The 24,165-nt window shown below is 41.1% G+C and overlaps 1 protein-coding gene across 1 annotated transcript in view; it reads right to left on the bottom strand.

Moving 5' to 3' along the window:
• oca2 (oculocutaneous albinism II) overlaps nt 1-24,165 on the bottom strand; it is a 328,581-nt gene that overhangs the window by 28,739 nt on the left and 275,677 nt on the right. Inside the window, exon 23 of the mRNA XM_052026515.1 lies at nt 19,969-20,062. Coding sequence (XP_051882475.1) covers nt 19,969-20,062 — 94 coding nt within the window. The remainder of the gene's footprint in view (nt 1-19,968; nt 20,063-24,165) is intronic.

Genomic DNA, 24,165 nt, shown 5'->3' with positions numbered 1-24,165 from the left:
ACCAACTTTGGCATCAGTATAAGGCAAAGCCTTTTTCCATTGATGTTGCAGTTAAACATCAATGCAGACTTTCAATGCAATGTAGTTGGGAAGCAAAGTTCTGAATTGAAGAGAATAGGAGTGTAAAAAGACAATGGTTGAGAATTATGAATCTTGTTTCAATGCTACAATAAATTGAATTTGTAAATAGAATTTCTTTTATTCTTCGCTGAACTGTCTGTTGATTAGTATGTTCCTAATCAGCTACCAAAAATAGTTTCTCATATAACTAAAAGGTACTTTTGATTTGATACACTTCTATGATAAATGACCATTTTTTTGACCAACTGTTACATGACAGTCTGCTTTAACTTTAACCAAGAACGCTTCCACAATTTATGCTGCCCACATTTTAGTGGAGGTTAGCAGTGGAAAAACATTACCTGAATCATCCCATTTGCTTGGGGTTCTGGATATGTTTGTTCCACTGAAACGGGGAAAGGATGGTAGGGGGAAGGAACCATGGATGACAAGAGAGGTGGAGCATTTAGACAAGAAGAAGAAGGAAGCATACTTAAGATTTAGGAAGCAAAGATCTGGCAGAGCTCTTGAGAATTATAAGATAGCCAGGAAGGAGCTTAAGAAGGGACTTAGGAGAACTAGAAGGGGACTAGAACCCCAAGGCGTTCTACACATACGTGAAGAACAGGAGGATGACTAGGGTGAGAGTAGGACTGCTCAGGGATAAAGGGGGAAACATGTGCCTGGAGGCAGAGGAGGTGGGGGTGTCCTTAATGAATACTTTGCTTCAGTGTTCACCAGGGAGAGGGAGTTTGATGAATGTGAGGTCAGCATAGAACAGGCTAATGCACTGGAGCATGTCAAGGTAACAAAAGAGTCAGTCTTAGAGCTTCTGAAAAACACTCGTATAGATAAATCCCCGGGGTCAGACAGGATATACCCCAGGTTACTATGGGAAATGAGGGAAGAGATTGTTGGGGTGTTGATGATGATCTTTGAGTCCTCCCCGGCCACAGAGGATTGGAGGATAGCAAATGGTGTTCCATTGATCAATAAAGGTAAGAGGGATAATCCTGGGAATTATAGACCAGTAAGTCTCATGTCAGTGGTGGGCAAACTATTGGAGTGGATTCTTAGGGACAGGATTTATGAGCATTTGGAGAAACATAGTCTTATTAGGGATAGTCAACTTGGCTTTGTGAGGGGTAGGTCGTGCCTCATGAGCCTAATTGAGTTTTTCAAGGAGGTGACAAAACAAACTGATGAAGGTGGAGTGGTGGATGTGGTGTATATGGATTTTAGTAAGGAGTTTGACAAGGTTTCCCATGGTAGGCTGATCCAGAAAGTCATGAGGCATGGGATCCATGGAGACTTGGCTACATGGATTCGGAATTGACTTTTCCACAGAAGGCAGAGGGTGGTAGTAGATAGAGAGCATTCTGCCTGGAGGTCAGTGACTAGTGGTGTTCCATAGGGATTTGTTCTGGGACCCCTACTCTTTGTGATTTTTATAAATGACTTGGATGAGGAAGTGGAGGGATAGGTTAGTAATTTGCAGATGACATGAAGGTTGGAGATGTTGTGGATAGTGTAGAAGGTTGTTGTAGGTTACAAAGGGAGACAGACAGGATGCAGAGTTAGACGGAGAAGTGGCAGATAGAGTTCATTCTGGAAAAGTCTGAAGTGATACACTTTGGAAGAACGAACTTAAAGGCAGAGTACAAGGTTAATGACAGAATTCTTAGCAGTGTGGAGGAATGGAGGGATATTGGAGTGCAAGTCCAGAGATCCCTCAAATTTGCCACGCAAGTTGATAGGGTGGTTAAGAAGGTGTATGGTGTACTTGCCTTCATTAGTTGGGGGATTGAGTTCAAGAGCTGTGAGGTAGAAAACATAGAAAACCTACAGCACAATTCAGGCCCTTCAGCCCACAAAGCTGTGCGGAACATATCCCTACCCTAGAAATTACTAGGCTTACCCATAAGCCCTCTATTTTTCTCAGCACCATGTACCTATCCAACAGTCTCTTTAAAGACCCTATCGTATCCGCCTCCACCACCGTTGCCGGCAGCCCATTCCACACACTCACCACTCTCTGAGTAAAAAACTTACCCCTGACATCTCCTCTATACCTACTCCCCAGCACCTTAAACCTATGTCCTCTTGTGGCAACCATTTCAGCCCTGGGGAAAAGGTTCTGACTATCTACCCGATCAATGCCTCCCATCATCTCATATACCTCTATCAGGTCCCCCCTCATCCTCCATCGTCCAAGGAGAAAAGGCCAAGTTCCCTAAACCTGCTTTCATAAGGCATGCTCCGCATTCCAGGCAGCATCCTTGTAAATATCCTCTGCACCCTTTCTATGGCTTCCACATCCTTCCTGTAGTGAAGTGACCAGAACTGAGCACAGTACTCCGAGTGAGGTCTGACCAGGGTCCTATACAGCTGCAACAATACCTCTCAGCTCCTAAATTTATGAAGGACAATACACCATATGCTGCCTTAACCACAGAATCAACCTGTGCAGCTGCTTTGAGTGTCCTACGGACTCTGACCCCAAGATCCCTCTGATCCTCCACACTGCCAAGAGTCCTACCATTAATACTATACTCTGCCATCATATTTGACCTACCAAAATGAACCACTTCACACTTATCTGGGTTGAACTGCATCTGCCACTTCTCAGCCCAACTTTGCATCCTATCTACGTCCAGCTGTAACCTCTGACAGCCCTCTATACTATCCACAACACCTCCAACCTTTGTGTCATCCACAAACTTACTAACCCATCCCTCCACTTCCTCATCCAGGTCATTTATAAAAAAATCACAAAGAGTAAGAGTCCCAGAACAGATGCCTGAGGTACACCACTGGTCACCAACCTCCATGCAGAATACGACCCTTCAACAACTACTCTTTGCCTTCTGTGGGCCAGCCAGTTCTGGATCCACATTGCAATGTCCCCTTGGATCCCATGCCTCCTTACTTTCTCAATAAGCCTTGCATGGGGTACCTTATCAAATGCCTTGCTGAAATCCATATACACTACATCTACTGCTCTCCCTTCATTGATGTGTTTAGTCACATCCTCAAAAAATTCAATCAGGCTCGTAAGGCAGGACCTGCCCTTGACAAAGCCATGCTGACTATTCCTAATCATATTATACCTCTCCAAATGTTCATGAATCCTGCCTCTCAGGATCTTCTCCATCAGCTTACCAACCACTGAGGTAAGACTCACTGGTCTATAATTACCTGGGCTATCTCTACTCCCTTTCTTGAATAAGGGAACAACATTCGCAACCCTCCAATCTTCTGGAACCTCTCCCATCTCCATCGATGATGCAAAGATCATCGTCAGAGGCTCTGCAATCTCCTCCCTCACCTCCCACAGCAGCTTGAGGTATATCTCATCCAGTCTGAGCGACTTATCCAACTTGATGCTCTCCAAAAGTTTCAGCACCACCTCTTTCCTAATATCTACATGCTCAAGCTTTTCAGTCTGCTGCAAGTCCTCACTACAATCACCCAGATCTTTTTCCGTAGTGAATACTGATGTAAAGTATTCATTAAGTACCTCCACTATTTCTTCCAGATCCATACACACTTTCTCACTGCTGCACTTGATAGGTCCTATTCTTTTGCATCTTATCCTCTTGCTCTTCACACACTTGTAGAACGCCTTGGGGTTTTCCTTAATCCTGCCTGCCAAGGCCTTCTCATGTCCCCTTCTGGCTCTCCTAATTTCCTTCTTAAACTCCTTCCTGTTAGCCTTATACTCTTCCAGATCTCTAACATTACCTAGCTCTCCGTACTCTTTGTAAGCTTTTCTTTTCCTTTTGACTAGATTTATTATAGCTTTTGTACACCACAGTTCCTGTATCCTCTCGTGACTCCCCGTCTCATTGGAACATGCCTATGCAGAACTCCACACAAATATCCCCTGAATATTTGCCACATTTCTTCCGTACTTTTCCCTGAGAACATTTGTTCCCAATTTAAGCTTCCAATTTCCTGCCCGAGAATCTCATAATTCCCTTTACTCTAAGTAAACACCTTTCTAGTCTGTCTGTTCTAATATCTCTCCAATGCTATTGTAACGGAGATAGAATTATGATCACTATCTCCAAAATGCTCTCCCACTGAGAGATCTGACACCTGACCAGGTTCATTTCCCAATACCAAATCAAGCACAGCCTCTCCTCTTATAGGCTTATCTACATATTGTGTCAAGAATCCTTCCTGAACACACTTAACAAACTCCACCCTATCTAAACCCCTCACTGTATGGAGATGCCAATCAATGTTTGGGAAATTAAAATCTGCCATCACAATAACTCAGTTACTTTCACACATTTCGAGGATCTGCTTCCCTGTCTGCTCCTCGATATCCCTGTTACTATTGGGCAGCCTATAAAAAACACCCAGTAAAGTTATTTACCCCTTCCTGTTCCTAACTTCCACCCACAGAGACTCCGCAGACAGTCCCTCCATGATGTCCACCTTTTCTGCAGCTGTGACACTATCTCTGATCAACAGTGCCACTCCCCCACCTCTTTTGCCTTCCTCCCTATCCTTTCTGAAACACCTAAAGCCCGGCACTTGAAGTAACCATTCCAGTCCCTGAGCCATCCAAGTCTCTATAATGACCACCACATCATAGCTCCAAGTATTTATCCAAGCTCTAAGCTCATCCGCCTTGTTCACAGTACTCCTTGCATTAAAATAGACACATCTCAAACCGGTCTGAGTAATGTTGCAGCTCTAAAAAACTCTGTTTGGACCACACAGAGTATTGTGTTCATTTCTGGTCACCTCATTATGGGAAAGATTGCCTGGATTGGAGAACATGTCCAATAAGGAAAGATTGAGCAAGCTAGTGCTTTTCTCTTTGAAGGTGCTGAGGATGAGAGGAGACTTGATAGAGATGTATAAAGTTATGAGGGGGATGGATAGAGTGGACAGGCACCACCTTTTTCCCAGGGCAACAATGGCCAATACCAGAGGACATCCGTTTAAGGTGAGCGGAGGAAAGCTTAGGGGAGATGTCAGAGGTAGGTTTTTTTACACAGAGAGTGGTGGGTACCTGGAGCATACTGCCAGGGGTGGTGGTAGAGGCTGATACAACAGGGACATTTAAAAGACTCTTGGATAGGCACATGGATGTAAGAAAATTGGTTTTGGGCTGTGTAGAAGGGAAGGGTTAGATTGATCGTGGAGTAGGTTTATATAGGTCGGTACAACATCATGGGCCAAAGGGCCCATGCTGTGCTGTACTGCTCTATGTTCTGTGTTCTAAGATAAATCCTACACAACTCAAGAGCAAAGTTATTTCAGCAGTCTGTAGACAGGAAAATCCACCAGCGTTATATGCTGGGATCCATAAGCTATTTGGCTGTAAATGTGACTTTGGGCAATGGCTGATGGTGAGTTATCAATTTGACAATTCAATCTTTCCTGATTGAGGCTAAAGAAACTGAAAACTGAGGGATATAAAATAGACTGCAAAATCAACATTGCCCATTTTATACCAGTGCACAAATGACTCTCTTATGCTTTATGTCATCAAATGAATAGCATTGTAGAAGCTGTAAAATTCACCTGACACCCAATACCTCAGTCCACTTGCAACCTATAAGCTTGCTGCCACTGTGAATGATGGGTGCCGTCAGAGCCTCACAGTCAATACGCTGTTACACAAATGAACAGCCAGTAGATTTGCTCGGAGTGACAGTCACTGTTTGCCAGAATCTTGAAGAGCAGAGGATAGATTACTAGGTGGAAGGTACAAAGAGATAATATCAAAATAGAGAACTGGAGATAATGGATCTTGCTGGCAAATAGAATGCTCAATAAGTATTGGTGTGCAACCATCTCAATTAAATTAAATCAGAAAGATCTTGGGACTTAATTGGTTAGTGATTTTTATGGGAAAATTTATTTTAAGAAAATAAACATTCTTTAGATTGAGTGTGAAAGTTTGAAGCCTCGCTGTTCTGTAGTTGATATATTGAACACTGAATTACTTCACACAGATTTATTATTCTGGCAGTGGCAGCACATTTAATGCATTCAAATAACCACCCCATATAATTGTTATATTAAAGGGAAATCTTTACTTTATATCAGTACACAAGGGAAAATGCATAAAAGTATACAATGATAGGGTTAGATGAAAAGACCTGGAGGAGGTTTATGCAGAGCAAAGGCATCAGCATATATCAATAATTTGTCAGCAATTTCCGGGTCTTTATGCTACACTTGACTGTACTCTCATGATGTCAAATATTACAAAATCACCTTCATCATCACATTGCTCAGTCAGACAGTGAAACCATATAAACTACCTAGAGAATGAGATAGATCTCATTATCAATCACAGTTTCTGTGGCTCCTCAAGTATATAATATACTTGTATAGTCCTTCAAGTGTAACCTGGTAGAAGTGGTGTTATGTACTAATTGGCATCATAAATTCGTGAACTGTGGAGGAGCAAAGGGACACCAATCAGGTGTAAATGTAATCAAAACAGCCTTTACCTCAAGGGATACAAAGGAAACAAAGTGATGTCCCAGTTGTACTGTGTGCTGGACGGATGCCATTTGGATTTATCCATCTGCTTTGAACATCACACCTCAGAATGATATATTGGCCTTGAAAATGGTGTGATTCCGATGTATTGGAGCTTCCTTTAGGGATGGAAATAGGATTTCCTTGAGGGATATTATATGAAAGGCTTACTTAAACAGCAACATTGCCTGGAAAGGTTGAGGGGATAAAAAGCAATTTTTGCAAATGTGACTTTGGGCAATGGCTGATGGTGAGTTATCAATTCAACAATTCAATCTTTCCTAATTGAAGCTAAAGTCATTGAAAACTGAGGGGTATAAAATAGACTGCAAAATTATAAAAAGCAATTTTTTTCTCAGCTCGCCTGCTTCGTTGTATTCAATCCTTTCCCTCCATAATTTACTTGATATCCTCCTATGGAATATCTAATGAATTGAAACCACTTGCTCTACTGCATTGCCTCTGAAGCCTAAGGATTCACTGTGAAACCTGTGAGTAGCTGAGCCACTGAAAGCCTACTGTAGATACACTCTAATTGGCACAGAGAAAACAGAAGCTTGCACCAAAGAAACAGTTGACAGCACTTCCCCAATGGCTCACCTAATTGAGGCGGCAAGGAAGTTAAGCTATGTGCAGCAGCAAATTTGAATAGTGGCTGTAGAAATTTGACCTTGTGCTAAATACACAAGACAGTAATGGTTGCACACACTAATACTCTTTCTAAATTCACTTCTGTGAAGTCATTAGAACAGACCTTGCACTGCAGTCATTAGAACAGAACTTTGAAAGCAATGCACAATGAGCACATACTGCTGAAGATAAATGGCATATGATGAGCTTCCAGACCTCAGCCAGAAGGCATTAGGAGTGCTACAAATAGCTTTACCACCATCAGGCTGGAATAGGGAGAGGGTAGCCAGAGCTTTGAGCACTTATTGCAGTGGAGTAACTCATACAATAAAGTAACCATGACTATCAGGCAAGAACAGGGTACTGTGACTAATCCTCCCTCCAATTGCATAAGACCATCAGGCTAGCTTGAATCTCTGGGTAAAAATGGTTAACACAAGGGGGCATAATTTTAAGGTGATTGGAGGAAGGTATAGGGTGGATGTCAGAGGTAAGTTTTTTTACACAGAGAGTGGTGGGTGCATGGAATGCACTGTCTGCAGAGGTGGTGGAGACAGATGCATTACGGACATTTAAGAGACTCTTAGATAGGCACATGAATGATAGAAAAATGGAAGGCTATGTGGGAGGGAAGGGTTAGATAGTTCTTAGAGCAGAATAAAATGTCGGCACAACATCACGGACCGAAGGGCCTGTACTGTGTTGTAATGTTCTATGTTCTCATAATCTTCCATGAGGTAAGGAAGGAATTGAAGGAAATTTAAGGAAATGAAGGCCAGTTGATCTTCCAGTTCAAAGACTCCCCAGTTATACTTCAGGATTTCCCAGCATCAGAACCAGTCCCCTGCCTCCTTCCTATGCTGTAATGTTCTATGTTCTAAAGCTCATTGCACCTACTCCTGCTATTGACACTATATCTGACTCTCATGAATATTCTACAAGATTATCTACACTTGTAGTGGCACAACAAGGTGCCTGCTGTAAATTGTAATGTCTTCAAGAATTCACTGGGAAACAGCAAATATATATCTAAAAAGGTCAAATTTTATTGACAAGGCAGTGTAGTTCCTTCCAAACTTATGGCAAATAATTAGGACAAAGCCCATGGAAGTTCACCACTCCCTGCCCCCCTCCAAACTATGATCATTTTCTGCTGAATATTGTTAAAGTCTTGCAGTGTTTGGTAATGCACCATATTTCACATCAAGGACAAGGAAGCCAATCAGGCTTTAATCCTTTAGTGTCCACTAGCCATAGATTCTCAAATGTTGCAAATCAACAGTCAACAGCCTGCAGTTTACATATGTATTTGTATCTGGCCAAACCTGAATGTATTCAATGCTGATGAAGCAATATGTACAATAATTCCACAGGGGAATGGCTGATATGGAGCTATCACTGACTGATCTGGGCCATTAAAATTTAAACACAGAACCTGAAAGGTGAATTAAGACTACTAGAACATTTGTCACTCTAACTATAAGACAAAGCAATATCCTCAAGCACCCTTTCCAATTGCTGTCTCCTGAAAAGAGTATATAAAAAAAAACTTCTTCCCTGACTTTTTAAGAAAAATAAGATGAGCTCTAGAAGACCTTGGTTGATTAAATCTTTTAAAATCATTCTTCCTTTAAGCCTTTTATGAAATCTACCCAACTTTAATCACAAATCTTAATATCTCCTCCTATGGATTGCACAAAGTTCCATTTCTATGTAGGTTTTGGGCTGGAGGCCAGAGACCAAAAACAAAACAAAAATCAAAAAGCTTTTCTTTGAATTTGTCCAACGATGTTTCTGTGAAGGGAGGTTTCCCTATGTTAAAGACAATGTATAAATGTGAATCAGTATCATACGTCCATGAGAATTGCTGAAAGCTGTGTAAGGCTATGTGAAGGCTGGTTGAGCAGTAATTCGTCCAATGAGTTGGCAAGCCACATTTTGCAGCAGCATGCCATTTACAGACTCATGAATTAGGAGCAGGAGTGGGCTACTTGGTCTTTCCGGCCTGCTCTGCCCATTTAATATGTACATCAATTCTACATTCCTGTTTGACCCATACGTCTTGACATTTTATCGATTTCAGCGCACAACATAGCCTGCGTCAGCTAAACATTACCTAGAGATTTTGGGTAAGTTTACAAAAGTTAATGTGTTTGAGGAAAAATGGAGACTAAAATGTTCCAATATTTATGATGCTTCACTTACCTAAATTATTAGCACTTACCTAAATTATTAGCAACAAAGAGAACGGCTATGGAATGTCATCTCAGTATATTTTTTGGACCTTTCACACTCAGGAACATTTATTATGAAATCAGACATTTTACTGTTCTTATTTAGCTGAAGTCATGCTGCAATTTCAAGTTTCAGCTTTCTGACCCTCCCTGCAACATGTGGGATTGGACAGAATAATCAATGAACTTTTGTCAGGATAATAGTCTAAAGTACTGCAAATATATAGTGGCTTTTACAGCATCAGGATTTTCCAAGGGATTTCGTTGCCAATGAAATACTACTGAATTTGTAATGAAGTCAATTTGTGCGTAGCATGCTCTCACAGACACAACATGAACAGACAAAAGGATGGTGCTGAACTAGTTTTGTCTGGTGGACTGTTCTGCTGAGCTATCATCTTCTGCTGGGCAGTCTTGGTCGACTCAGGACTGACGATTGTCACAGTGATTTCAGAATGTCAGTATACCATGCAAACTCTCTGCTGTATTCACAAACCAATGCTGAAAAAGTGAACCTTGACCTAACGGAAAGTTAGGAGTTGGAGTTTTTGATCAAATTTCTTCTTTTTTAATCTTTTATAAGAACGTATCTCAAAAGGGAAATTGTGCCGATTGCAGGAAGAAGTTTAACAGCAGCTTGCACTTAAATATAAGTTGATACTAACCTGAGGCATTTTCTTCAAAACTGCTGCATTTTACAAATTGGTTTGAAGTTAACCTAAAATGGAAGCTATTCCATAATTTCAACAAATAGATCAACACCGCCTATCATTTCTAAACCAGAACAACAAATTTTTGACATTGCCTCTGGGATGAAAATTTTATGATTCTTTCAACACAGTCTACAAAGTATCAATTATGATTCCATACCTTTTATGATCTCCAAAGGCAACCAATACAGATTAACAAGGAACATTTCACAGGATACTAAGTGCTTAAAAAGATATTCTAACTCCATGATTTCCCCTCCCGTTATACTCTACATAGAACTTAGTTTTCATGCAATCATATTTTCATGCGATCCAAATTAGTCTTATTTCTATTTCCCTGTGCTTGAAAAATATAACAGAGTACAAATTTGTTCTCTGATGTGCATAGGTTAAGCTCTATCTCATTAATCTGACTGATTTTGAAGGAACTGTATTTCGATGCATATATTTTACTGTATAATTCAATAAAGGACCAAGTTCGTCTGCATTTACTTTGTCACAGTGTTATATCCATTTATAATCTGTTAGTTTAAAACTCTATTGGGCCATATTGTACCTGACCTGATACAACATTTTACACTACTCAATCTTTGTGGTCACAGCAACCTTTTGTGACTTTATAGGTCTAACTGATCTCAAGACCTCACTTAACTACCTTCCTATGAAGCAGAGCATCTAAAAATGATGACTGAGCCTCGGGTGGCAGGTCCTGATTCTCTGCCCTGATTTGCCCTGGTGGCTTTTGACGACACATGGCTCGAAAAGATCTTTTCATACAGTATGTTTCTGGATGTCTCTGATAATCAGAAGGATTTAAACACAGTTGAAGTAGATTTTAATAATTTTAAAAATGTTTAGAAAGTATTATGTTTATTTAAAACCACATTAAGCTAATATAAATTAACTAAAACATTAATATTAATTAAATAACAATAAACTTACATTTCCATCTAGGTCTATGGTCCAATTCAAACGAATAAGGCCATGTTATGAAACACCAGCATTTCCTTTACGCCAGCATATACTGAGTGGCCAGGTACAAAGTGCATCCAACCTCCCACCATTTTAGGAATTTGTGGTCCGCCCCAGATTCAGTGCGGAGTTCGAAACTAGACCTGAATGATAGATGCTTGGCACCTGATTTCTAGCACATTGTACAGTTCAATTTATCACTAATACGTACAGACATTTTGGGCCGGCCTAATAGGTCAGCCATAATATTGCAGGAAGTGTTAATCAGATAGTTATTCAATGAAAAAGAAAGACATCTCAATTTTAGAACACTTCAAAGTGCCTTACAGCTAAGGAGATAATTTTGAAGTGAAGTCACTGTTAGAATGTAGGAATGCAATATGCTCCCACAAACAGTGAAGGGACAATGGCATGGAATTTCATTCTCTGCTCTATGTGCTAATATGCACACATTGAATGCCATTTCTGAAATTCAGCTGAAGTCAATAGAACTGAATTTCAGAAAGACACATACATTATTATTCATGCACTTAGCTGATGTAATGACAAGGTTTCTACCTCAATCTATTTGGAGAGACTGATTTATGATGGATGTCTTGGATTAACTCCTTTGTACTTTGAAATAACAATGCCATGGGATCCTTCATGCCCACTGAACATAGCATGAAAGGCCATGTTTCATCTGGAAGTTAGCACTTCCTCTGACAGTGCAACACACCCCCCTCAATGCTGAGACTTCAACCTTGGTTTCTTGTTCTTAAGTCTCTGGAGTGGGATTTGAACTCAGAACCTTCTGACTCAAAGGTAGGTGCAGTACCATTGAATCACTGTTGACAGTTAGGACGTGAAAGGGATTACCTTTTGGTTTCAGTCTCTCACATTTTATACATGGCATTTCACATTGACTATAAAAATACTCCCTAAAATTCATCATTTGATAAACTCTATTTTGCAGTAACTGTATTCTTTCCTACATTAGCTCAGTGAATACATTTAACTTCCTTAGTAAAGACAAAGTCAAGTCTGCTGTGAGTATAAAAAAGTTAATTAAGGATATAATTAAACTTATGAGACATGTTTTTCATTTGTGATAGTGATCCAATTAAATTTCTTGGGGTGTAATTATTGAGATTACTGAAGCATCACCTCAAACAGTGGTCAGATACCAGCAATAGGGTTGTCATGAAGCTTACTGTAACTGCCAAGTTAGTAATTAATACAGAATCGTAAGTGAGATTAACACAGGATAACACCAAAAGGTAGCTTATGCAAAGCAGTGTGGAGATAATGCAAACAATTGAATTTCTACCCCACAGACCTGGAGTGGTTTAGCTGATGATTACGTTTAAAGTTGAGATTGACAGATTTTTTTGGATGCTGAGCATCAAAGAGAGTGGGCAGTATAGCAGAGGTAATATAGAAATTCAGTTATAATGTTGACTGAATATTCAAATAACCTATTTCTGCTCCATTTCTTACACAAAAGAAAGAAAAGTAAACCTAAATTTATCTTCTACCAATTCCCCACATTTTCTATTTCCAAAATACTGATTCATTCTTCAATACCTTCAATCAAAGCTACTAATCCAAAAGCAAAATACTACAAAAGCTGTAAATCTGAAATAAAACAAAAAATATTGGAAGTATTCAGCAGGTTAGGCAGGTTTTCCAAGGAGAGAAACAGAATTAATGACCTTTCATCAGAATTTCAGTTTTGTTTCAAAAGTATTAACCAGTCATTTATCTGATTTGCTCTTTCTAGGAGGTTGCTGTTCACAAACTAGCTGCTACATTTGCCTTTATAACTGCATTGAAAAAGTAAATTCTGATAAGATCTGATGAAAGGTCATTGGACTGAACCATTCAATCTCTCTCCACAGACGCTGCCTGGTCTGCTGAGTGTTTTCTGTTTTATTTCAGATTTTCAGCAACAGTAGCTTATTGCTTTCAACACCAAGAACATTGGTCGTCAATTCCATTGGATCATCATGAAGCCATTAAAAACTGCAAGACATACATGTTGCTTTTGGCATATCTGTCTTTTGTGTTGCAGCCTTATATACTGCCCTAATGCCAGGATGGAATTTCAGAAGACAATTAACAGAGGTGCCATCGAATCAAAGCACTAATTAATATCACATAGGTCTTGTTAAGTCTTTCATAACAGATCTGAAATGGCTTGGGGTTGAGTTTATAACACACAATGAGAATTAATCAGTTACGACCTGAGTGAAATGCTCCTGACCTACTGATAATACAAATGCTCATGTGTGATAGTTTCATAGTCCACTGGAGCATATTAATGACTTTCTTTCAGGAAGTATTTGATTTGCCTCATTATACACTGATAGGGAAACCTCTGTAAATCCAAAATGCTAATTGAAAGATTAAAAGATATAAAATATACACATTGGTACATTTCAGGCTCAGTGCAAGGAAATTAAGGGAAAGAGCTAGGAAAATGGAATCAGCCTGGGTATTTTGCTACATTCCAATCCAGTGAACCAAATTACTGCCTTTTGTGCCACCAGTGATATACTCTATGCTGCAATTTTCCCAACCCTCTTTGCCCCAGAAATGAAGAAGGACAAGAAGGACATAGACTGAGTTCTACCTTACAACTGAAGTGAGTGCTGGACTCAGGCACTTCTAGCACTTGTTCCCCTGCAACGATCAAGGTCACCTCAAGACATGGCAGTCCACTCTAATTAATGTTGAGGGCACCTCTTCGCCACACTCTTGGGAGTCAGTTTACCTGTATTCTCGTTAACTGAGGCATCCTGGATCTAAGTTCACATTGGCAGTACCAGTCCCTGGTCAGATGGGGTGGAGAGAAGTTGTTTCTATTAGCAGGTGGTTCAAATGCCCAGGAATATGAATATAAATTGATTGACAAAAGACACAGGGTGAAGTGATGGAATGCTATTTTTATTGCAGAGAGTGGTTATAATCAGAAATTCACTGCCTCTAAGGTTAGTTGAAAAAGAATCAATCAGGGCTTTCAGAAAACAATTGAATAGGCACAGGAGGATTATGGAGAAAGTGTTGGGGAATTGGACTAAATAGATTGTTCAATAAAGAGTTAATACAGATTCAATGGACCAAATTCAATGGGCTTCCTTCTGTACCTTAAGGATTGTTTGATATAATGATTCTATGTCTCCATTGTCCAATGAGATAGGAATGCACTTGTCTAGTTACAGTATCATCCATCTAATAACGACCAAATAATCACCAGCAATGGTTTCCCTTCCTGCTCCCACACTAATTCTTCTGACATCCCCCAAAGATCCCTCCTTGGCCCCAGTCATCTTTGCTCATCTACTTGATGGCTTTATCTGAAAATATGCCCTTTTGACATGGACACTGATGACACTCAACCTGCTCATCGGTTTCTAAATGCTCAGACTTCTCTCTTCCAGTACTGGAAGAGCAAAAAATTCATCCAACAAAATATTGTGAAATTGGAGGCCCTTGTCTTTGTCTCTGTCATAAACTCCATTTTGTTGCCACTAAATCCATCCAATTCCTTGACAACATCTGAAACTGAACCAGACCCTTCACAACGTTGGTGTTAACACTAATCACAAGATGAGTTAGAGACAATCTATTCAGACCAATACTAAGACTGTCTATTTCCATCTCTGTAATATTCCTTGATTCTGTGCTTGTCAGCAGCTGAAACTCTTTTTGATTACCTGTAGATTTAACTAAATTTATCTAATTCACACCCGGCCAGTCATCCATACAAACTAAAGTTCATCTAAAATTCCAGCCCACCAATTTCCTAACTAGACCCGAGTTCCCTCATCATCTTCAAGCTCACTCAACTCCTAGTTAAACAAAGATTCAATTTGATATTCTTAAACGTGTCTTCAAATCCCTCCAAAGCCTCTATGCTGCATCCCCCACCCACCTCTGTAATGTTCTCCAGTCTTATAAGCCTCTGAGATACCTGTGCTCTACCATAACAGAATGGTGGAATTTAATCACTCCACTTTGTAAGTACCACATTTCCTACAACATAAAAGAACACCATTTTGGCCCATTGAGTCCATGGCAACTCACAGAGATTCCCCTTAATCCCATACCCCCTTAATCCCCTCTATAATCTATTCTCCCACCATTCCCATCAACAACCCCCACCAAATTCTGCCACTCAGCTATACACTTGGGCCAATTAACCCTACCAACCGACACATCTTTGATATGTGGGAGGAAACCAGAGCACTTGCAGGAAACCCACAGAGGGAGAATGTGAAAACTCCACTCTGCTCTGGAGTGCAGGACTGAACCCAGATCACTAGGTGAGTGGTGCATCTCTACCAGCTGCACCACTCGGGTGGGTGTGCGTGGTCTGGCATGGGGGTAGGACCCAAAGTAGTAGTCTAACAGTTGAAGCAAATATAGAAGTTAGGTGGAGACACAAAAGTCTGCAGATGTGGAATCAGGAGCAAGAAACAAGCTGCTGGAGGAACTCAGCAGGTCAGGCAGTATCTGTAGAGTCAACGTTTTGGGTCGAGACCCTTCATCTGGACTCAAGGTTAGAGCAAGCAAGTCCAGTAGGCAGGAAAGGCAGGGGCAGAACAAGGAGTATAGAAGGTCTGATAGTCTAAACTGCTAACGCAAGGGGCCTCACAGGTAAGGCAGATGAACTTAAAGCATGGATTGGCACATTATAGCTATTACGGAAACATGGTTGAGGGATGGGCCGGAATAGCAGCTCAATTTATGGGGTATTGGTGCTTCTGGTGTGACGGGGTGGAGGGAAGCGAGGAAGGGGAGTTGCACTAGTGATTAGGGAGAACATCATGGTATCCCAGGGGAACGTCCACTGAGGTCATATGGCTAGAACTTAGAAATAAAAAAGGGGTGATTACTATAGGCCCCCCAACAGTCAGCGGGAATGAGAGGAGCAAACATGTAGAGAAATCACAGATAGGTGTAGGAGTAATAGGAATGTGATAATATGTGACTTTAACTTCCCTACTATTGACTGGATCTGTCATAGTGCTAAAGGATTAGATGGGGCAGCACTTGTTAAATGCGTCCAGGAAAGTTTTCTGACAATATGTAGATGGCCCTAGTAGAGGAGGGGGGTACACTCAATCTCCTCTTCGGAAATGAGTCTGGACAAGTGGTTGATATGTCAGTGGGAGAGCACTTTGGGACCAGTGACCATAATTCTATTAGTTTCAAGGTAATTATGGGAGAAGATAGTGTGGTCCTCAAGTTGAAGTCCTAAATTGGGGGAAAGCTAATTTTGATAGCATCAGACAGGAACTTGCAAAAATTGTTCGGGAGAGGCTGTTAGCAGGTAAAGGGATGACTGGGAAGAGGGTGTCTTTAGAAAATGAGATATAGGAAGAGTTCAAGGTCAGCATGTTCCTGTTGGAGTGAAGGGCAAGGCCAACGAGATGAGGGAACCTTGGTTAATGAGAGATATTGAGGGTCAAGTGAGGAAAAGGAAGGAAGCATATATTAGGTATAGGCAGCTGGGATCAAGCAAGTCCCTTGGGAGTACACTTAAGAAGGAAATTAAGAGGGCAAAAAGTGGCGATTAGATATCCCTGGAAGACAAGATAAAGGAGAATCTTAAAAGATTCTATAAGCATATTAAGAGGAAAAGAGCAGCTAGGGAGAAAATAAGTCCCCTTAAAGATCAGAGTGGTGATCAATGTGTGAAACCACAGGAGATGGGCAAGATCTGAAATGAATTCTTTTCGTCTGTATTTGCCATGGAAAAGGACATGGGAGTTAGTGAGTTCAGGGGAGGGAACAGTAATCACTGGAGCATATCAGCATTACAAGGGAAGAAATGATGGGGGTCTTGAAATGCATAAGTGTGGATAAATCCTGGGGCCAAACCAAATGTATCCTAAGATGTTATGGGAAGCAAGAAAGGAGAATGATAGGGAGAGATTTTTGTATCTTTGTTAGCCACTGGTGATGTACCAGGATAGCTAATGTTGTGCCTTTATTTAAGAAGGGCAGCAGGATAATTCAGGGAACTACAGGCCGGTGAGCCTTACATCAGTCATGAGAAAGTTATTGGAAGGGATTCTGAGCGACAGGATTTATTTGCATTTGGATGGGCAAGGACAGATTAGGGATATACAGCATGAGAAATCGCATCTCATGAATTTGATTGAGATTTTGACCAAAAGGATTGATGAGGGCAGGGTGGTATATATTGTCTATATGGACTTTGGCAAGGTCTTGCATTATAGGCTTGTCTAGAAGGTTAGAACACTTGGGATCCAGAATGATTTAGTAAATTGGATTGATGATAGGAGGCAAAAGGTGCTGGTAGAGGGTTGTTTTGTAGACTGGATGTCTGTGACCTGTGGTGTGCTACTGGGAATGGTGCTGAGTCCTCTGTTGTTTGTGATACATTTTAATCATTTGAATGAATGTCAGTGGCATGATTGGTAAGTTTGCAGATGACACCAAACGTGGAGGTGCAATGGACTGTGAAGATGGTTGTCTAAGGTTATAAATAGACATAGATCATCAGGGATAGTGGGCAAGGCAATGGCAGATGAAATTTTTGGACTAGTGTGAAGTGATGCATTTTGAGAAGTTAAACCATGGCAGGACACACACAGTGAATGGCAGGGCCCTGGGGTGTGTTCTTGAACAGAGATACCTTGGGGTAAATGTACATAGTTCCCTGAAAATGGGAAGACGTTAGACAGGGTGGTGAGGAAGGCATGTGGCATGCTTGCTTTCATCATCCGTGACACTGAGTATGAGTTGTGACGTAATGTTCCAGTTCTACAAAACATTGGTTAGGCAGCACTTGGAGTATTGTGTGCTGTTCGGGTCAGCACACTAGAGGAAAGATGTGATTAAGTTACAGAGGGCGCAGAAAAGAATTACAAGAATGTTGCCAGGACTGGAGGGCTTCAGTTATCAGGAGAGATTGGATAGGTGAGGTCTGTTTACCCTGGAGCACAGGAAGCTGAGAGATAACATGATAGAGGTATGTAAAATTTTGAGAGACAGTGACAGGATAGATAGCCAGTGTCTGTTTCCCATGGTAGGGGTATCTAAAACTAGAAGGCGCAGGTTTAAAGTGAGAGGGAGGAGGTTTAAAGGGCAACTGATGGGTAAATTTTTCACACAAAGAGTAGTTCATATCTAGAATGAGCTGCCAGAGGAGGTGGTGGAGGCAGGAACAGTAACATTTAAGAGGAACTTAAATGAGCAGGAACTTAAATGAGCAGGGCATTGAGGGATATGGAGTTAATGCAGCCAAGTGGGATTAGTAAAGAAAGGCATGATGGTCAGCATAGACACGATGGGCTGAAGGGCCTGTTTCTATGACCCTATGCTGACCCACGATCTGTTCTCACTGTAAAAATGGCAGGAAAGTAGCAATATCCGCCCTCTCACCTCGCAAAGACTATTGTGAAACTGCAGCCCCATCCTCAGGTCTGCAACTCCAGGAAAGTCTTTCTCTTTTTAATGATATGTAAATATTTAATCTGTTTCATCTCAGAGAATATCACAAATTCTCTGGAAAATAGGGATTAATACAAAAGATTTGGCTGGATAATGAAATGCATTCTGCAGTGAGCTGCGGTAGCAAGAGTTTTCAAGGCTGGACAGCCACAATCTGCATTCCTTGTTGCTTCAGCAATGGACATAAACTTGCTCCCGTAGTTAATTGGGTAAATGGACCAATTTAGTACTTCCACTCACCAATTGACAGCAAAAGTCAAAGGTGCATTCACCCAGTAGGAGTGCGGGATTGATAAACTGACAGTAACATCATAAATCATAAGCAACAACTTTTCAAATGCATGTACATTAATGATCTGCACAGAGGGAGAATCAATTGTCCATTGGGGGGAATCATTGAAGATGTCTACAGAGGTAACGGTGCTGGCAAAAGAAGAAAAACCCTGAACTGGGTTGTCTATGACAACACAATATTCTTTTTACATCGTGTCTACAATACAAAAAATCATTCAGACTAATTGGTGTATTCCAGTACTTAGACAAACATTTTCCCTTCCCTTTTCATCCAGCACCATCAGAGTATCCTTTTTTTCTTTTCTCTGTGATTTATTTATCCAGTTTCCCCTTAAATCATTCTCTAATAGTCACCTCAATTGCTCCGTGTGGTATCAAATTTCACATTCTCACTGCCATTTGGGTAAAGAAATTTCTCTTCAATTCCATATTGGATATATTGATGTTAATAGATTAATATTTTATATTTATGGCCTCTCATTCTTCTTTCCCCTCAAGGAACAAAAAAGAATGAGAGGACATAAATATAAAATATTTATCTCCCTGAACAAACTCTTCCACTGACAATTATGTCATCCTTCATTCTTTCCCCTTTTTGGATAAAAGAGCCCAGGTGTGTCCAGCCTTTCTCTCAGTTAAGCCTTGCAAATATTTTTTGCATATTTGTCAATGTTCCTGCACCCTTTTTACATTATGGAAACCAGAACTGTGCAGAGCACACCAACCTGGTGTAGCCAAGGTTCAATACAAGTCAGACAAAATGACCCTGATTTTCAGTTTTATCCCACTGTAAATGCACCCCAGTACTTGATTTGCTTCTTAATGTCTTTATTAATTTGCTCTACTTGTATATTTTTATATTTTTATCTACTATTTGTATATCTAGTGATTTACAAACTGTACATCTAGACCCCTTTCTCTTCTACCCTCTACAAGCACTTATCATCCAAACAGTGTATGACTTCTTTATTCTTCATGCTCCAGTGCATCACTTCACACTTACCTTAATTGTAATTAATTACTTGTTTGTTCAGTGCATTATTGCTGTTTATTTTTCCAATTTGACAACGTTTTTAAACAAGTTTTACCTGAAAAATGCCATGAAGGAGAAGCCATAGCCATGTTGCTCTGCTATCCCTGCACACACCACATTGGCTGAAGCTCCAATCAATGTCCCATTGCCTGGAAGTGAGAAGAAAAATTATCAGAATCGCAGAGCAAACAATAACTGAAATATCAATAATCATTTCATACATTCTGAATCTTCATTCAGAAGCCAAAAACAAACCAACAATTCCAAGACTAGCACAAAGGAGATTCTGAGAGGTATTGACTGGGAGATGCTGAGTATATCCTCAAGCTGGAGAATCTACAATTAGAAGGACCTTGCCTTAAAACTGGGATAAGAACATTTTTCTTTATACCGATAGCTGTGACTCTTTGGAATGTCTGATCACAGTCAATGTCGTGGATGCTCAACTTTTGAGTACATTCAAGACTGGGATCCATAGATTTTTCATTGTGAAGCTGAATTGGAGGGTATGGGAATCAAATGGGAGAGTGGATCTGCCATGAAATTAAATGGCAGGGCAGGTTAGAAGGATGGCATGGCCTTTCCTGATACTGTTCTTAATTTGTTGGTTGAGCAATTGAAGATGAACTAAAAACAAATTTATATTTATGGCTCTGATGAAAGATGCAAAAATGTAAACCTTATACATTTATGGCAAACATCATTTATTCAAATACAAAACCAAAAAGTAATAATAAGTCACCTTACTGGAGGTCAAATTTGAAGGCAAAATACAAGGTTAATGACAGGACTCTTAGCAGTGTGGAGGAACAGAGGTATCTTGGGATCTACATCCATAGATCCCTCAAGGTTGCCACGCAGGTCGATAGGGTTGTTAAGAAGGCGTATGGAGTGTTGCCCTTCATTAGTTGGGGTATTGAGTTCAAGAGCCGCGAGGTGACGTTGCAGCTCCATAGAACTCTGGTCAGACCACCCTTGGAGTATTGTGTTCAGTTCTGGTCGTCTCATTATAGGAAGGATGTGGAAGCTTTAGAGAGGGTGCAGAGGAGATTTACCAGGATGTTGCCTGGATTAGAGAGCATGTCTTATGAGGATAGGTTGAGTGAGCTAGGGCTTTTCTCTTTGGAGAGAAGGAGGATGAGAGGTGACTTGATAGAGGTGTACAAGATGATAAGAGGCATAGATCAAGTGGACAGTCAGAGACTTTTTCCTAGGGCAAAAATGGCTAACATGAGGGGACATAATTTTAAGGTGATTGGAGGAAGGTATAAGGGGGATGTCAGGGGTAAGTTTTTTACACAGCGAGTGGTGGGTGCATGGAACGAACTGCCTGCAGAGGTTGTGGGGGCAGATACATTAGGGACATTTCAGAGACTCTTAGATAGACACATGAATGATAGAAAAATGGAGGGCTACGTGGGGGGGAAGGGTTAGATAAATATTAGAGCAGGATAAAATATTGGAACAACATTGTGGGCCGAAGGGCCTGTACTGTGCTGTAGTGTTCTATGTTCTATGATCTATGTTCTACAGTAAGGCCCTAACATCTTCCTCAAAGTGACCTTGGACTTGAGAAGTTCACTGGTTAAAGTTCCACTCCAAATTTGAGCAAATAATCTAAAGTGACACTTCCAGGCGACCCCACAAATGTACAGCGGATCCATGACAGCCTACCTCTCACTGCACCCCCTCCCAATCATTTTAAGTCACCCCACAGCAATTCCCACACTCACCAGCGGAGCTGGAGCTGGTTGAAATTAGTCAGGCCCAGACAAGCAGCTGCAATGGGATGTCCGACTGCTTCCTGCAACTCACCTGAATTAGACTGAGAAGCCTCCAAAGACAAATTTCCTCTGCTATCCTCTCCATTCCCCTGTCCATTTTGGTGCAACAGGACAATGTGCCATCGGAATCACCCACAGTTTATGCAACTAAATGCTACCTTTCAGAACTGACATTCAACCTTGGTTCCATCTGCCTTTTTATTGAATCATTTATCTATCCGAGGTCAAGATAGACAGATTTTCAGTCAAAAGAGGAATTAAGGTTTATAGGAGAACAGGCAGGAAAGTGGAGCTGGGGCCATCAGTAGTAGTTTTATTGAGTAGCAAAGCAGGCCTGAAGTGCCCCATGTAGTACACCTGCTCCTTCTCCATAGGTTCCTGTGTTCTTATAACTTCAGGCTAAAGTAAAATATCCAGGGCACTACTTGAAATGCAGAGAGATTTCTTGGTGCCTTGGGCAAAGTTCAATCTTCAGCCATCACCAGCTGTTAGTAATCCATTCATTCCATTTGCTGTGTATAAAGTGACTGCTGATTTCCAGTATTTGAAACAATGACTTCATATCAAAAGTACTTCATTGATTGTGAAGTTGTTCAGAAGTGGCTTGAAGTGTATGATGGGTATGTGTATTTTTCCACAACTTTTCATTTCTCCTCCACCATGGTTCTATTTTCCACAATTCTGCTCTCAGCCTCTATATTCCTGAACCATTATAACCCCAACTTCCCTCCCATTTCCACCTACTTTACAATTGTGTCACTGTTGCTCCTCACCTTTCAAAATGTCAATTGAACCATTTCATCAACCATACTCCGATTCACTGCAGAATCATTCCGAATGCCACCTCCAACAAAAACTACCCTCCCCGCCTCTCCGCCCACCTCTAGCACTTTCCTGACAAGCACAGATACAACTGCTTTTTTGCCTCATCCCTCCCCAACACCCAGACATTCTTTAAGATAAGATATGATATCCTTATTAGTAACATGTACTTCAAAACACACAGTGAAATGCACCTTCATTGCAGAGAGTGTTCTGGGGGCAGCCTGCAAGTGTTGCCACATTTCCGGTGCCAACATAGCATGCCCACAACTTCCTAACCCGTACGTCTTTGGAATGTGGGAGGAAACCGGAGCACCCAGAGGAAACCCACGCAGACACAGGGAGAATGTACAAACTCCTTACAGACAGCGGCCGGAATGGAACCTGGGATAAGCATTCTGTTCACAACAGGGAGTCCTAACACAGAGCCGATGTAATTCACCAGGTTGTTGCCTGGATTGGTGGACTTTGCTTATGGGGAAAGTTTCGATAGACTAGGCTTGTTTTCCCTGGAGCAAAGGGGGGCCAAAGGATATCCTGATAAGAGGCATATAAGATTCTGAGAGGCACAGATAGTCAAAGACTTTTTATCAAGAGTGAGACATCAAAAACAAGAGGGCATACATTTAAGATGAAAGGAAGGAGTTTTAAAGGGGATCTGAGGGTTAAGTTGTTTGACACAAAGAGTGGTTGACATCTGGAACGCACTGACAGAGGAGTTGGTGGAATCAGATGCAATTATTATGTTTAAGAGGGATTTAGACAGACACTCAAATAGACAAGCCATAGATGGATATAGTCCTAATGAAGACAGATGGAGAAAAGGTTGACATGGACGTGGTGGGCCGAAGGGCCTGTTTCTCTGCTATCCGACTCTGTGGCTTTGTGGAAGTTGGTTGCACCATCTACTTGTCACTTTCACTCTCTGCCCCCTCCCACTCAGACCACTCTGTCTTCAGCCACAATGCCAGTGAAGCTCAACGTAAGCTTTGAGGAACAGCACCATTTCAATTAGGCTTACTAAATTGGTAAATTATATTGGTAAATTGGCTTATTATTGTCATGTGTACCAAGGTACTGTGAAAATCTTTGTTTTGCATGCCATCCATACAGATCATTCCATTACAACAGTGCATTGAGGTAGTGCAAGGGAAAACAATGACAGAATGCAGAATAAAGTGTTACAGTTACAGAGAAAGTGCAGTGCAGGTAGCCAATAAGGTACAAGGCCATAACAAGGTAGATTATGAGGTCAAGAGTCCACCTTATTATACTAGAGAACCATTCAATAGTCTTATAACAGCGGGATAGAAGCTGTCCTTGAGCCTGTTGTATGTGCCCTCAGGCTCCTGTATCTTCTGCCTGATGGGAAAGGGGAGAAGAGAGAATGAACCGGGTGGGTGAGGTCTTTGACTATGTTGGCTGCTTTACCGAAACAGCATGAAGTGTAGACAGAGTCCATGGAGGGGAGGCTGGTTTCTGTGATGTGCTCAGCTGTGTCTCACAACTCTCCACAGTTTCTTGCGGTCTCGGGCAGAGCAGTTGCCATACCAAGCCATGATGCATCTGGATAAGACACTTTCTATGGTGCACCGTTAATAGTTGGTGAGGGTCAAAGAGGACATGCCAAATTTCTTTAGCCTCCT

This window comes from Pristis pectinata, chromosome 11 (genome assembly GCF_009764475.1).
Source record: "Pristis pectinata isolate sPriPec2 chromosome 11, sPriPec2.1.pri, whole genome shotgun sequence".
Taxonomy (NCBI): Eukaryota; Metazoa; Chordata; class Chondrichthyes; order Rhinopristiformes; family Pristidae; genus Pristis; species Pristis pectinata.
This window is presented reverse-complemented; position numbering and strand designations above follow the sequence as displayed.